This window comes from Balearica regulorum, chromosome 4 (assembly GCF_011004875.1).
Source record: "Balearica regulorum gibbericeps isolate bBalReg1 chromosome 4, bBalReg1.pri, whole genome shotgun sequence".
NCBI lineage: Eukaryota > Metazoa > Chordata > Aves > Gruiformes > Gruidae > Balearica > Balearica regulorum.
In genome coordinates, this window is record NC_046187.1 from 6,084,507 (window position 1) to 6,100,180 (window position 15,674).

General features: G+C 39.4%; 2 protein-coding genes across 6 annotated transcripts in view; one reads left to right on the top strand and one right to left on the bottom strand.

Moving 5' to 3' along the window:
• Positions 1–15,674, top strand: part of EXOSC9 (exosome component 9) — a 260,026-nt gene that overhangs the window by 86,390 nt on the left and 157,962 nt on the right. The window lies entirely within an intron of this gene.
• Positions 1–15,674, bottom strand: part of TNIP3 (TNFAIP3 interacting protein 3) — an 81,958-nt gene that overhangs the window by 59,056 nt on the left and 7,228 nt on the right. For 2 of the 5 annotated variants that reach the window (XM_075751067.1, XM_075751066.1), the window contains exon 1: positions 5,057–6,090. The exons of 1 other annotated variant lie outside the window; for it this stretch is intronic. In XM_075751067.1, the coding sequence (XP_075607182.1) occupies positions 5,057–5,112 (56 nt within the window). In that variant the 5' untranslated portion in view covers positions 5,113–6,090. Of the gene's footprint in view, positions 1–5,056; positions 6,091–15,674 lie in introns of those variants that run through there. 2 more of the 5 variants (XM_075751070.1, XM_075751069.1) reach the window with 1 other exon arrangement.

The following is a 15,674-nucleotide window of genomic DNA, read 5'->3' on the forward strand; positions in this document are numbered from 1 at the left end:
CATGAAGCTGATAGGATAGCAAGTATGAAAACAGGCTTTACAGCAAGCCAGCAACAGGTTCCAGCAGAACATCACTTCCATCCCATTTGTCAATTCCACAAACTTTAAGCACACAGCTTGGTGTCAAGGAAGTTTGACTACAAACCTTTTTTCTGGCCAATGAGGCCACCTTCTTCCCCAGCTTGTTGCCCACCCATTCATTGATTTCTACCACTACTTTTTTTACTAAAATATTGGAAAGTTTAAGAGGCTCTGGAGGCCCCATCCCTGGAAGTGTTTAAGGTCAGGTTGGATGAGGCGTTGGGCAACGTGGTCTAGTGGAGGGTGTCCCTGCCCGTAGCAGGGGGGTTGGAATTAGATGATCTTTGAGGTCCCTTCCAACCCAAACCATTCTATGATTCCATGAAATTCTGGTCCAAACTGAAATTAATTCTAATTTTATGCAATGTCTGAATCCTCTGTGAAAGGGATTTCTCTTTCTGTATATGCTTCAGAAAGATTTCTTTCTTATCCATGCATATTTTAACCTGCTTGCTAATTAACAAGAGAGAAAAGTCAACCTTGAAGCCAAACTAAGTTTCCTACTTTATACGTCAGTGAAATTTTAAAGCAAGATCTAGTGGTTTGACAGAAACGTGACCTTTACCTCATGGAGACAGGGTTTTTTTGGATGAAGCAAAGCCTTTTCACCCAGATTCAGGGACTGCCAAAAACTGCAAATTGCAGACACTTTTCTGCCTTTGCTATTTCTTGGTTGAGCTACAACAGTAAGACCAGGCACAGAGTCTGCAGGACTAACATACCTCATACTAATACAAAATAATACAGTGAATTTTCTCAATGAGATCATGGAAAGAATGAAGGATTGCTACACTCTTGATGCTAACCTGTCTTTCTATGATAGATGGTACAAAAATGTGTTTCAAAATATGTCAAAAAAGATTACAAAAACTTGCCACACTCTTCACTATGTTTGTCCTGCTGTATAGAGCATTTGTGGAACTCAAGCACAGCAGAGGTTTTGGTCAATAAAGCACCACTGGAAGTTGATGATCATGGTAAGGAAACACTGGAATGATACTGAATAGGTTAATACACAATAATACCAAACAGTACAGAAAAGTCACTCCCTTGAACAGCAAGCTTAGCCTGCCTTTGTCAGCTACCACCACTATTATAGGTTGTAAATTGTCAGTTGAGCACAGGAGCTACAAGACTCTGGGTTAAAAATGAAAGGAAAAAATGAAGTAAGGTCTGTGAGAGCTAGTGTTTGCTATCAGCACAGGTGGCCGGATAGAGGAAGGTGCCTTCTCCTGGGTTTGGAGCTGACCAAGGGCAAACAGGGGAAGTGAAGGCATCTCATAGGACATATCCTGGTTGTTGGTGGACAGGAAGAAAGGAATTTGGAGGAGTAGAGGGTGGTGAGGAGTGACATGTCTACTACATTTCAGGTGAGAACTCTAGTCTCTCTCAGCTTCTCTGAACGATCTGATGACCTTTTCATAACCACTAAGATTCATCGTAACACTGATGCAGAAGTTCCCTCCTTCCCCAAAGCATATGAATCTAATTTTCTCTTTTTGTAAAATCAAGAATAATATCTGCTTACAACTTTGCTATTTGGTTGTGCAAGACATACAAGTGTGTGGTAAAGCTAATAACCACATTAGAGAGAGAGCTCTCTCATTGTTAGAAGACAGATACAAATATTTCTAATGCAGCTCTGTCACATAAGCATGCAGACGCACACAGGAAAAAAAAAAATCTATAAAGGCAAACATTCCTATATATCGTCCTACAAGAAAACTGCCTTAGAGCTGTTTCCTGTTACCAAAAGAAAAGACTATAAAAATGAAGGAACTCCTGATCTTAGGCTGCTATTTCCACCTCATATGACCTTAATTTTATGGAAACTGTACCCTTGTGTTATTCAGATTTTACTCATAAAACATAGAGGCAGTGTGTAAGCATTGGGGAACAATCAAGAAAAATATAAAAATTCTTTGAACAGTAAAGAAAAATGTTGTTAAAATGATTAATTTTTTATAAATAATGTAAGGAAAAGCCATTTGCTTTATTTGTGGAGATAAGGTTCCCTCTTATTTTCCCTTATAAAGAAAAGAAAGAAAAAAGAGACAAGTGCTTGGAGCACTAGGATGCTGTAGCAAACATACAGTTTTACTTCCGTTATGTACTTTCCTGACAATTACAATCTAGAAAAAAGATTAAGTACTAAAGATTATTTTAAAGTAGGGACACATATCTAGCTATTAATTATAACCTTACTCTAAACCTTTGCAGTACCTCTCTGTGCATCCTATTTTTAAGGAAGCCTTAAACCACAGCAGAAGAACACAGCACGATGATTATCCCATTACTACCTGGAAGTCTTTCAAATGTTAGCAAGCATTCAAGTTTAGTTCAACCCAATTTCCTAAAAAAGCATATGCAGCTTTTGCAAACCAAAGATGGATGAAAAAAAGCAATTAAATATGAAAGGATTATTCAGATGAGACATTCTACCACAGGAGAAAAATAATAATGGTCATAGAAACGAAAAGGAAATATTTGACTATTAGCAGTTCACAGTGCCAAGGTGACCTTAATTGTATATTTAGACATTTCTACATAAATGGGGTGCTATTTTCAAAATTTCTACAGGGTGCACCAAATCTTTTCCCTTTTCAGAAGTGACAAAAGCACTTGGGTCCAAATTTTCCAAACCAGCCAGACTCCATGCTATACACCTAAATACCATATGACCATTGAGCACACTCAACTGGTCAGCTCCCAGTAACCACTTTTAATCCAGGCTTGAGTCTGAGCCAGACCACAGATGCCAATTCCTGACCCCCGTGAACAGCTAGCTTGGGCCACCATGCTGCCAGTTCACACAAACATCTCTGTTCCGCAGCCAGGCCTCTGAACCCTGGAGACACGGACAAATCACTCCACCCACACCTGGCTTTAACTCCCCAGACCCAAGTGGGTGTTGCACTGTGATGGGGCTTAACAGTTTCTGCTCAACATGAGACAAGTCTGCACTGCTGGACCCCGAGACACCCTCACCTGCATGGGGTAATGGGCAAGCCCAGCTTTACTCACCAGTGACCTTCACTGGAGAAGCCTGACCTGCACTAGCCAAGCCAGTCAGCTTCCAGACCCAGAGCGTCTCCATAGGGACCCACCCGAGTGCCTCCACACCACACCACTGTGGTTTGCACTGCTTGCAAGGCAGCCTGGCTCCTTTGATCCTGCTACCCTTACTTGCAGCTAAGCAAATTAGGCAGTTTAGGGCACTGGTATAAGATTCTGAGTCTTTAGTATGTAAATACCTTTGAAGAGGGGTAAACCCAAAAGCATTTTGGGGAGATTGAGGGATGGGATGGAGCTGTCTATGTCCTCCCATTCATCAGCACAGACACGCCTCACACTGTTAGGAAAGGACTGCCTCCTGAGGTCATGGTTCAGAGCAAGGCCCCTTGAAAGCATTCTTCCTAAGGAAATCCCCTCACCCTCAGTTAAGAGTATTTTTTTTTAAAGTTTTTTCTCTTAAAGCATTAGTCAAAGGCTATGGGAAATTGTACATCTTTGTGGCTTTTATTAACTTATTTCCTTTACAGCAATACGCTGTAAAACCAATAGTGAGACTTTTTAAACTCGAGTGCTACTGTGGGGCCTTCAGCAGCCTCACGGTCCTTTTAGATGCTCAATTAACCACCATATCTCAATATATAACCACCACCTTCTGTATCTTAATATTGAAGACATTGATACAATTTACTTTTAAATGGTGTCTTTTGTGGGTACCATTTTTGTTGGTTTCCTAGACAGCCTAGAGTAAAATTGGAATTGCCGAGTTCTGTTTAAATGACAGACAAAACCAGAAAGGGACAAGGAAAAAAAAAATTGCCAGGAGGACTTTCAGAGTCCGAAAGCAACAGAGAACAAGTTTTCTCACCTAGTGCTGAGTGCGGAGGTAGCTGTCACCAGCAGAATGGGAGAGTCTGGATTACAGCCTGTAGAAGCTTTCAGGTAAACTCTGAAAATAAGGAAGGAAATCCAGAGCTGAAAGGGGCAGCAAAGTAAGTGTTCAGAGAATACAGGTGGATTGTCTGTGTATCTCTTTTGAACATGAAAAGGCAGGACCAAAGGCTACAGCAAACCAAAATTTCCATCTGCTGTATGCACACACAGAAATTTGAAATGTGATCAGACTCCAGCATGATAGAGAGTTGCAGCAGTTACTCCAGATAAAAGAAAGCACTAGATGATGGTTTCAGAAGACTGCAGCTTAAAGCAACAGGGTCTAAACAAACAGTAACATAGATATGAGGACAGTCAGATTTATAATGAAAGAAGGAAATTCAAAGCAATCTTCCATCCCTGAAAGAAAAATTTTTTAAAGCAATCCAATTTTGAATCCATAATAAGCATACACACACACAAAAAGAGGCCAAACCAGACTGTGCTTCTTAGTGAAGAATTCTTCACATTCATTACTGGGAACACACAAACTATTATGGTTTGGGTAATTTTTTTTTTTATTTTTTTTTTTTACAGAACTTCAGAGATACTTAACTGCTGAATAATATTTTCAGTTTGAGATTAGTTTTGATCTATTAAATTTCTAAGCTGTTTACTTCTTACTGGAATTACCATTAATCCCCAATTTAATAAACAAAACTAGCAACAACATTGCTTGCTTACCCTACAACTCCCACAAACCTTTCTCTGTTTTAAAATATAACCTACGCAATGGAACAGGATTATATTTTAGCAATAATACAATTTTATAGTTGGAATCCCCTTCAGTTTGAAGCAAACAGCGGTAGTGACTCATTACAAGGCATTTCAAAAAGGGGATTTCCTACTGAAGTAAAACATCAATGAATATTACAGAAAAAAATCAGCTAAAATGACAGCAAAGAAGGAGCCCAAGGATCCACTGGGGAGGCAATAAGATTACAGAACAAAAGAAGTGTTTTTTATTTCAGCTAGAGGTGCATCATCCAAACTGAATTTGTTATTCTAAAATCGAAACTAGAAGACATACTGAAATGTGAACCTTCGCTCTGAAATCCAGCTGAGCCAATGCAAGGCTGCTTTCATCAGTCAGCAGTGGTTTTGTAGTTTTCACTTCATCCTAGATTCTGGCAGAGGCAGAACCATCGTACCCATCGCCTACAATATTGTATCTGACACAGAACTAAGCTTTGGTTTAACTATTGCACAAACAATAGAGAAACATGTTATCAAGCAGCAAGCCATTGCCCAATACCTGGGCTCATTCCATGAGTCAGAGAGGAGCAGTCTACTGCTTTCAGTAAGTACGAAGGTCATTTTTGCAATTACTGTTTCTAGTAAAGATAAAACTCCCACGCACAGTGAAAGCAGGAGGATGGTTACAAACTACGTGGGATGTTTCATACGTAGGCTGTACAAACGGGGGACACCTTCTGCCTTGAATACAAATGCCAGCAATTGGGATTTTTAGTAACTGGGTGATTGCCCAGTGCGTGAGGTTTTCACAGAGCCCTGGCACACCAGTGCGTTTGCAATGGTGTCACATTATTGGGGGAAGATCAGCAAGCATTGGATAAACCCGGGGGTTGTTCTGCCACTCTGCCACAGTGCTACCTCACCAAGTCACACTGTCTACTTCCATCCAGGAGGTGTAAGAAAATTGCACAGTTTAATGTTCCTACTGCACTCAATCCTCCAGCAAAAGATATTACTGCTGACTGAGTATAGTTGTATTTATCATCTTTGTACAGAATTTAGCTAAGTAAGTTCTAGTTCTTCACTACAAAGAGATGAGAACAGGAGGCAATACCAGAAAATCAATCTGTCTTCCACCTCTGCCATCTACCTGTGCTGTTAGCACAAAACCAAAACACCATGAAATTGATCAGCAATTCAAATATCTCACTTTCAAATGCCAGGCGTAAAAAGCAAGAGGTAAGCAGGCAGTGTGAATATACGTTAACTAAAAGGAAAGTAATATGAGGGGTATCAAACGGCTTCATTTCTCCACAACAGCTGCTGTAGGAGAACTGGCCAACACTTCCACCACCTTCTCAGTGAAATCTTAATGACTATTTAAGTTAGAATTGGTCAAACTCACCCCTTTGTAAAACTGTTATTCTTTCACAGCGGAGTTTTGTAGATGGCTTTTTAATAGAATAGGTCCTCTGGACTGACTTCTAGATTTAGGTATTAATACCCCTTTTTATTTTTCTCAGGCTCAGATGGCCCAATACTTGCTTCTAGAGTAAAGACATGGAAACAAATTATTAATAGAATGAAGGATATCAATTAAAGGACAAATCACACAACCCCATGGAAGCAAAGAGGCCTGGGGTGGCTAAGGAAGGGAGGGGGAGAATGCCAGAGGCCCAAGGCATGCAAGGGAAAGAGAGGCTGTGTGTTCATATAAAAAAAAAAAATCAGAACAGCTGTGCTATACTGGAAGACAGTCCACAGCATTGTCTTGAAATCTCCAAATCTTCCTTCTCAGTCAGTAAAGGACCAAGCTAAATTTACACTCATTATATTTGTATACAGGCAGATAAAATATTCTGCTGGGCAAGAAAGAAACAATAAATCTTTTTCAAATCTCTTTTCAGTCTTTTCCAATCTCTCTTTTTCAAGCAATTTATCTTGCTACATCTCCCCCAGTATAGTCTCCTCACCTGTAGGCGCAGCAATAAAGCTGGTTGAAAATTTTCTAAAAACTGGTCTGTTTGAAAATGATAATTCATTAAAAGCACAACTCTTCTGCAGAAACATACTAATTACAACAAAAGTTTTATTAGGTGCAAAATTAATTTTCTGGTGAAAATGAATAGTGGGTCAAAGAGAAGGAGTAGGACATACAACTGGTGGTCTCAGATCAATCATAATACAGATGCTTCAGGCACTCTAGCTCAGACAACAGCTAGCCTTTCCTTTGCCACTCTTCACACACACTGGACAAGTACCTGTCAGGCCACATCTCATTTTGCATTCCCAGTTGCCCTGCTCCTGAGTGCTTATGCAGCATAGTTTCTGCTTGGTCATTCTCCTCCAGTCTGGTATTACTGCTTCACTTCTGGAAAACCATTCAACTGCTTCAAAATTCAGCTGAAATCAACTAGCAAAAAGCTCAAGTATGAGAATTCACATCAAGAGTCTTTTGCTAATGAGGCAAGCTGCTGGAGATAAGGCTCTTTCTAGGGTAAGAACTTGTTTCAGCCTCTTTTAGCCTGCTCAGCCTCACCTCCTCTGTTCCCCCAGGATTAGCTGGGATTCATATTCTTCTAAGCAGTGCAAAGCAGCAGGCTGAGATGCCAGATAGTGAAGCTGCAACCAATGTATAACTCTGAGGACAGAATAGAGATCCATTTTATAAGTGGCGCTGTACAGAGGACTTGAGTTATCCTCAGACTTTTCACAAAATGAGAGCAAGCAACAAGAAACAGGTCTTCCACGCATCTAGCCAAAATAGTCACTCCAGTACCACTAAATAAGGAAAAAGGTCCCTAAAATCAGTAGGCAGAAATCACCAGGAAGTTCTAAAAAAGACCTCTTGGACAGTGAGATGTTGATTAAAGTTTTCTAAATACTCCATTTTGAACAAAATAATTTGTTTGGTTTGGAATGTGGTATTTTCCCCTACCAGTTTTTCCTCAGAACAGCAAACCTTTAGCAGACAGGACAATGAGCTATATACTGAGTCCTCTAAGTCATGTCAGTGCAACTTATGCTCATCATTTCTGAGTGTTTTACTCTAAAGTGAATCTAAATCTATTTATTTTAAAAAATTAGAATTACTTCTAAATAATACTATATGTATACACACACAGATTAAAGTGTGTAATACCTCAATGAACTAAGGAAGAGCAAATTCAACATTAAAAAGTATATCTCTATAGTTTATTTTTAACATGTTTCTGGGGAGGAATGAATTCCTATTCATGCCATTCATCAGGCTGTCTCTCGGAAAAAGCATATAATCAAACCAGCAAACTGAATTGATTACACACACACTCATGGTCCTTCTAGTGAATGTATTTAACATCTAAAGATAAAATATACCATTCACTATAGAAATCAATATAATTTTTCCCTTGCATTTTTAGGTCAGTTATACTAATTACCCCAGTTGTGTCATATATTGATTCAAGTGTTTAAAAGGAATTCTGCTATTCTTCAATTCCCCTCTCGTGCTATTTCACTCATGCCCTCATTTAGCATCACCAGCAGGCATTTAAAAGACATTTTTAGTGTACTTAGCATGTAAAACAAGTAACTGGAGGGATCGACCCTTTAACATGTTGAGATTCATGTTTTCAGGGTTTATAGCAGTTTTCAGAGCTGCACTGAAAACATCTAAGTTATCCTCAAAGCATCACAAGAAAAGAAAATTCATTATGAAATATATTTCCTTCACAGAAAACGTTAGCATTTATTAAGGAAATAACATGTAAAAATAATATCAGTGAGACCATTACATGTAGGCCTTGCATGAATCACATCACTGTTTTTTCCTGGCATTAACTGAGCCAGATACCGAGTTTTACATCAGCCAACTCAAATGGGTTTTATAGAACAAAGCTACATCTTGCTATGCCAAAGGAGAGGCCAACACATTGCAAGGAACAAAAAAAGAAAAACAAACCACAAAACTTAGTACCAAATTACCCAGAAATAACAGCAGAAAGCAGAAAAATACTCTCTATATAAAGAAAAGCAAATGAAGCAAAAGTTTGGAAGGCATATTCAGTGGAACTACAGTATTTCTCTTATTATTTTATTACCACATTAAGTCTTATTCTTTACTAACAGTTATTATTTTTTTATTTTAAAGGAGGGCTTATAATAGTTATTTTCTTATTGTATGCAGGTATGCCACATGCACACAGGACTCTGCTATTTCTGGGGTGCAACAGACTTTACTCAGCAAAACATTCTTTTTCTCAAATATTAGCCGGCAAAAGAAATATCAACTGGTTTTACCACTCACCTTGTTCTCTCTGCTGCCTCATCAGCTGTGCGTACTTGGATTTTGAGTACCTTTGGGAGTGTCTACAGCAGGGTCCTGAACCCACTGAACTGAGAGGTAAAGGTCAGTATTACCCTCACTGGAGCAGAAACAAGCATCTAATTTATTTTTCATCTCTCCCACATGCCCTGCAGAGGAAAAGAGCAACTTTCAACCTACAACCTTCTTATGGATTTCAGACTACTGCTTAGTCCTCAATATCTAGGAAGAACTTCAGTGGCACATAGTCAGTGAAGATGAAACTGTGACAGTCAATATTTTTAAAGCTGCTGAGCTACTAGATTTCATAGCTGAAGAAATGAAAAGGAAGTTACTCTTCCTTGGTGCAGTAGCAAACAAGGAAACAAAGTTGAAGAAGCATGCCAAAGTGCTTTGAACAGTCAAATGTGTCTTCATCTACTTTTTTTTTTGATGCTGGCCTGTATTGTATTTAATGTTTCAAGGAAAAAATAAGCCCTAGTGCCAGTTATAGTCCACAGGATGTGCTTATTTCAGATGCAGTACCTCTATCACTCTTCGCTGAGAAAAAGTCCTTGGAAGACCAGTCTAATTTGAAGTCTGGTTGAATTAGTAGTTGGGTCTGCGTTGTGCAGTTGCTTCAAATGACTTTATCCTTTAATCTTAGAGGAAAAAAGTCTGTCAAAAAATCAAAAGCCAGGAGACTGTTTACAGGATTTCCACTTTAACTGCTGTTTGTGAAAATCAATTAAGTGTTTTGGTACTTTTTTGTTCCAGGGAGCAGGACTGAGGGTCTGATTGTATAACCAAAGAATTCATTAAGACGAGTAATTATTTTCAGCTGTTCTGGAGAGTACTGTATATGCTATCCATCTAAAATCTAGGGAAACAGTTAATCTAATTAAAATCTTAACAGTCTAAAACACAAGTTACTGCTATTAGTCCACTTAGCTGTATTATTAACCATAAGCGTAAGGTTACAAACATCCTAGTACCTACTCTTTTACTACTAACAGCAAAAGTCCTACTTACCAGGCTACAGAGTCTCCATCCAAACTGCCCCTGTAGAAATAGCAAAATGTTTCTTACAAGACAATTTACCCAGCACACTCATGGAGCATGCCAACCTGCTAAGTCTGTTGGAAGTCCCAAGTACAAGATCAGACAATTTAAGAGAGGAGCAAGTTGCTAGATACCCATACAGAGATTGCCAGGGCATAATGAATTGTGCAGTCCTGACCTGCACCTGAGGAAACAAATCTACTTGTGGATTGTAGGAGTAAATATTAACTTTTTGATCTATCTAAAAAGTATTATATGTTGAGGAAAAAGGAGAAATCACTTTAATGATGTTCAAGGATGTCTTGAGGAAGTAGCATCAGACTTTAAACTGAACTGGTTAAAAAAAATAAGAAAAGCAATATGCAAATATTTCAGCTTTGTTTTCATCCAAAGGCAAGTTTGTATGGCTGTCTCCTTCCAGCATTCTAATTAAAATGGTAGAAAATGACACTTTATGCTGGAGCTTAAATTATTCCAAAAGACAACAGCAGAGAATATCAAACACAATGAAATCTGTAAGATTAGAACAAAGAGTCTGGTATTTTTTGCTTGTAATGCATAAAGAAATCCTAAGAATTGCTAGATTTCTGCTTAGCTGATTTGATTAACTCCTTATTAAAATAATTTATGAGTTCTGAAATCTCAATTTTAAACCTGAAGATTTGGCTCATAAAGTAGTAATTCCAGAAACTGCATTGAAAGAAAATCAACAGTCACTATAAAATCTGATGACAAAAGCATCATCATTAAGTTTTCTGCTGTCCTCAGTTGCCAAACAGCATCTTGATGTTGTGTATTTCATCCAGTCTGCTAAATACCAAGTTACAAAGACAATCCTGAAAAACTATAGACAGGTACAGAAGTTTAACCATATCCCACGGGGAGTATTTGGGTAACTTCTTGCCCAACAAGCCTTTCAATTTATTTCTTCCCCAGAAGTGAGTTACAGATGATTCTGTGAAACATCCCACAAGGTGTCACTAGAGATGCATCAGCCAAAATCCTCCTCCTCCCCTATCTTTGCTTCCCCTTCCTATGAAGCACATTACATTACAGTCAGCATTGAAAACATTAAAAAAAAAAAATTAATGTCCAGGCAGAAGCATGCTTACATGTGCAGCACTATCCTTTAAGTTGTGGCCTATTAAGCAGCTAGGCAATAATTTGAACAGTGAATAAAGCAGGTACATACACATCGATGGGAAATGCAAGTCAATTTTAGGCATCAACTTTTAATGAACTGGCTCAAAAAATTTGCAGCAGGTTGTATGTCTTAGAGTGGGAGTCAGCTGAAGACATGCTGCCCCTTTTTCCTGACTCTTAATATAGAAAAGGGGAAAAAAAGAATCAACCATCAGCTCTGCCTCAGTTCCACACTAATACCAAGAAAGATATTTTGTCTCATTTGATTTTCATCATTCACAGTTTTATACCCATCTTTTACCAATCACATCTATCCTTGAAAGCTACACAGATGTTTTGCAAATAACTTATCATGAGATATGATGGCACAATAGTATTTGCATTTACAGTTATCACTTCAGGCCCTTTCTATTGAACACTGTATGAACAAAGTATGAATTCCAAACTACTGTGTTGGATAAAAAAAATTATTCCCTTTTCCACCTCCCCCCATATTTCCCTTTCTTGGGGGGGGGAATCATATGTCACTTAAGATAAGGGTGAATTAACATTTGAAAAATATCTTTGACACAGAGCTCTCAAGCTGAAATTACATTTCAGTTTTCCTATTCTCTGAAAAATCAATATGATTTACAGCCTTAGTAGATGACATTTACCCACAGATGAACAGTGCAAAGGCATATCGCTGACCTAGCATTCACCTGCTCCAAAAAGACTTCAGTACACCAGGTGCAATGACTTACATTGCTTATTGCCCAGCAGCCAGTGCATTGTACTTAACTGCTGCAGAAATTAGTTAACTCACCCCACCCCTGTGCTACATGTCAGCTTCCAAAGAACACCCCATATGATGCAAGCAGCCAAGTCCTACATGCCCATGCTGTAATCCATAAGACGATTCATTTTTTAGCTTTTGGGGACTGTCCCTTATTTCTTTGACAGAATCCTTTAAATGATCACTTCTCCCTTATTTCATTCTTCATGAGAAGCAGGAAGACCAAGACAATCCATCAAATCTTTGCAAAGCAATAGCAGGTGATGTAACTGCTAATGAACCTTGCCCTCGCTACACAATCCAGCCTAGACAAAGAGACTTAAACAAGAATGAAACCCCATGGAGGGGGGTGGCCATTTTGCCATCACAAAACTGCACTGAATTGTGCGCCTAAAATAAGAATTAGGGCTGTGGATTCATGCTTCAGGCTTCTGTCTACTAAAACACAGCATTCCACGCTTACAGATCCTGAAATAAAAGATTGTGCAAGGAAAACATCTCTAAAGGGTCATATCTTAACAGCCAATCTTGCCCTCTGTAGGGACTTATACAACTTATGGCAATGGTTCAGCAAGTATTTTGTGCAAGGAAGAGCTAGAAAAGTCAGCAGAAGGTAATCGCCACATGGCACGTCTAACTACACGTTTCTGGGCAGAAAACTTATTAAAGCTTCCCAAAAACATCATGCTCAGCGATAAAGACTGGGAGGAATGTGCTAGGGGGAAGTGATTGCGCTGCGTGGGTGGGTAGCTGCTGGCCACCCACAAAAGGCTTAGAACCATATAATAGAACTGGAAGTGTTATATGCTGCCTTTATGCTTAGGACAACAAGTGAATAAAAGATTGAGAGGAAAGCTAGAAAGACAACACTCCCAGAGCTTCCCGTGACTATTTTTGAGACTGAAGAGACTTTCCAGATAGGAGCAAAGAGTTCACCTGGGAAAAGACTTCTGAGCAGTCCTGCAGGGAACCTGCTTGCTCTCTATGGGCGGTTCACTCCAGGAAACCACAGTGCTGTTTGACATCAAGTCCCATGCATGTGATCAATGAAAAAAATAAATTAAAAAAAAAAATCTACATTTATGCATAGCCTTTAAAATCAAATAATTTTCAATGCCATTAGAAGTTTTACATAGAAATTACTTCTGCTAACTAAAATAGAAAAAAATTCAAATTTAAAATGTCTCCACTTAAACTAGAAATATAGCTGTAACTAGCTTATATACAGGAAATACAAGAGCTTTGTGCACCATCTTTCTTATGGGCCAAATACTGGCTTTATGGGACAAAAAGTTTAGGATATATAATATATATACACACACACCAGTATATCATAGAGACTATTTAATAAAAAGTATAGCACATATCTCACATTGGGTCTATTTACCCAGTATACCATTCATACAAAATATGACTGTGGTCTCAGGTAAAGTGTTTTATCTGATTGGTTGGTACAAGGCCAAGTGCAAGGTCCTGCACATGGGTTGGCGCAATCCCAAGCACGGCTATAGGCTGGGCGAGGAATGGATTGAAAGCAGCCCTGAGGAGAAGGACTTGGGGGTATTGATTGATGAGAAGCTCAACGTGAGCCGGCAGTGTGCGCTTGCAGCCCACAAAGCCGACCACGTCCTGGGCTGCACCAAAAGAGGTGTGACCAGCAGGTCGAGAGAGCTGATCCTGCCCCTCTACTCCGCTCTTGTGAGACCCCACCTGGAGTATTACGTCCAGCTCTGGGGGGCCCAGTACTGGAGGGACATGGAGCTGTTGGAGAGAGTCCAGAGGAGGGCCATGAAGCTGATCAGAGGGCTGGAGCACCTCTCCTACGAGGACAGGCTGAGCTGGGGTTGTTCAGCCTGGAGAAAAGGCGGCTCTGGGCTCTCTAATTGCGGCTTACCAGTATCTGAAGGGGGCCTACAGGAAAGATGGTCAGGGACTGTTTATCAGGGAGTGTAGTGACAGGACAAGGGGTAATGGGTTTAAGCTGAAGGAGGGTCGACTTAGATTAGATGTTAGAAAGAAATTCTTTACTGTTAGAGTGGTGAGGTACGGGAACAGGTTGCCCAGAGAGGTTGTGGAGGCCCCCTCCCTGGAAGTGTTCAAGGTCAGGCTGGATGAGGCTTTGGGCAACATGATCTAGTTGAGGGTGTCCCTGCCTGTAGCAGGGGGGTTGGAACTAGATGATCTTTAAGGTCCCTTCCAACCGAAACCATTTTATGATTGGTACGTTATAACCATGATAGCGGTAGTAACAGCCTATAACATGCCCAAAAACAATCCGTAAGAAGCAGTTATTTGCATTTCCTAGAATAAGCAACTAACTTATTCTGCATGGATGAGTAAAAATAAGACTATTTAGCATAACACTTCACATATTTTATGCAGCGGTAGTTTCTCAATAGCTCAGGGTCACCTGTCAGATAGAAACGAACCAGATACCAACAACTGCAGCACAGCTTCAAGGAACAAAAGTTCCAGGAGCATTTGTGATCTCTAAAATATATAAAAAACCAGGAAATAATAAGCTGGCTGCTGCAAAAGCAGTGGAAGCAAAACTGCTCATAACCATTGACTGGAACAAGCAACTGTGACAACCTGAAACATCATTGCTTTCCAAGAACATCTGACCCAAATTTGTAGCAAAACAAACTAGTAGGACTAAAGCTTCCTTTACTGTTGGCTGTGTTTTGGATCCTCTTTATAGCTGATGAATGAATTAATAGCTTTCTTGAGGTTTTTCTCTTTAATCTGAAAACTGTGTAAGTTTACTTTGGCGAGGAAAATACCACGTGCTAAGAAAAGTAACATTTCCTTTATATGTTCCTTAAAAAACCCAAAACCCACTGTTCTTGTTTTTCATGGGATTATCAACTGCTTCCATTCAAAATAGCTGACTACTGTAAATTCAGCAAGTTCCTTTGCCTCTCCAAGTTACTTGCAAACAAAACCACTTTTGTTGCTATGTCCTTCTGTGCTCCTCCCTCCTCATCAGTAAAGTGGTTTTATTCCACTTCAGACTTTATAAACATACATCAACAACTCTTTGAAGAGCTTTATCATGTCACAAGCACAGTGTAAATTATAACAAAGACTTCCCACTTTTTCTCATGGTTTGTGTTACCTTGGGTAGCCACGATTCTTACCCTCTGTTTACACTCTTAACAGGTTCAAATAATAATTTGTTACTTTGCCCTACTATTTGTGGAGCTTTAACTTATATCACTGTGGCAAGACTTGTATTTTACAGCTGATCTTGACAAGCTGCTAAATTTATTTCCCTATATAAGAGTATTTTTTGCTTTTTTAAACTTTAATAGCAATGTTCCCCACCTCTCTGAGATTTTAGAGGGGTTTTTTGTGCATAACATGTCTTAATATCTGTGGAGACTGTAATAAAAACAGATCACTTTGAGACTTTTATATTTGTAAGTTGACCATTTCAGAACTAAGATTTCTCCTTTCCCCCTGCCCCTCCATTTCCCATTTGGCTTCCCCCCACTATATGACCTGATTTGGAAAGCAGGATGTCTACAGCTATGTGCCTTTTAGTACCCTCCAGGGAATCTGGAAATGAGTTGTCTGAAGGATTTCAGAGAACCTTGATCTCTATTTTTTTGTAGATCCATTCACTAATTTATGCTTCAAGTGCTCAATTTCAAAAACAAGGTAGACTGAAGTGTGGTATTTGTTTTG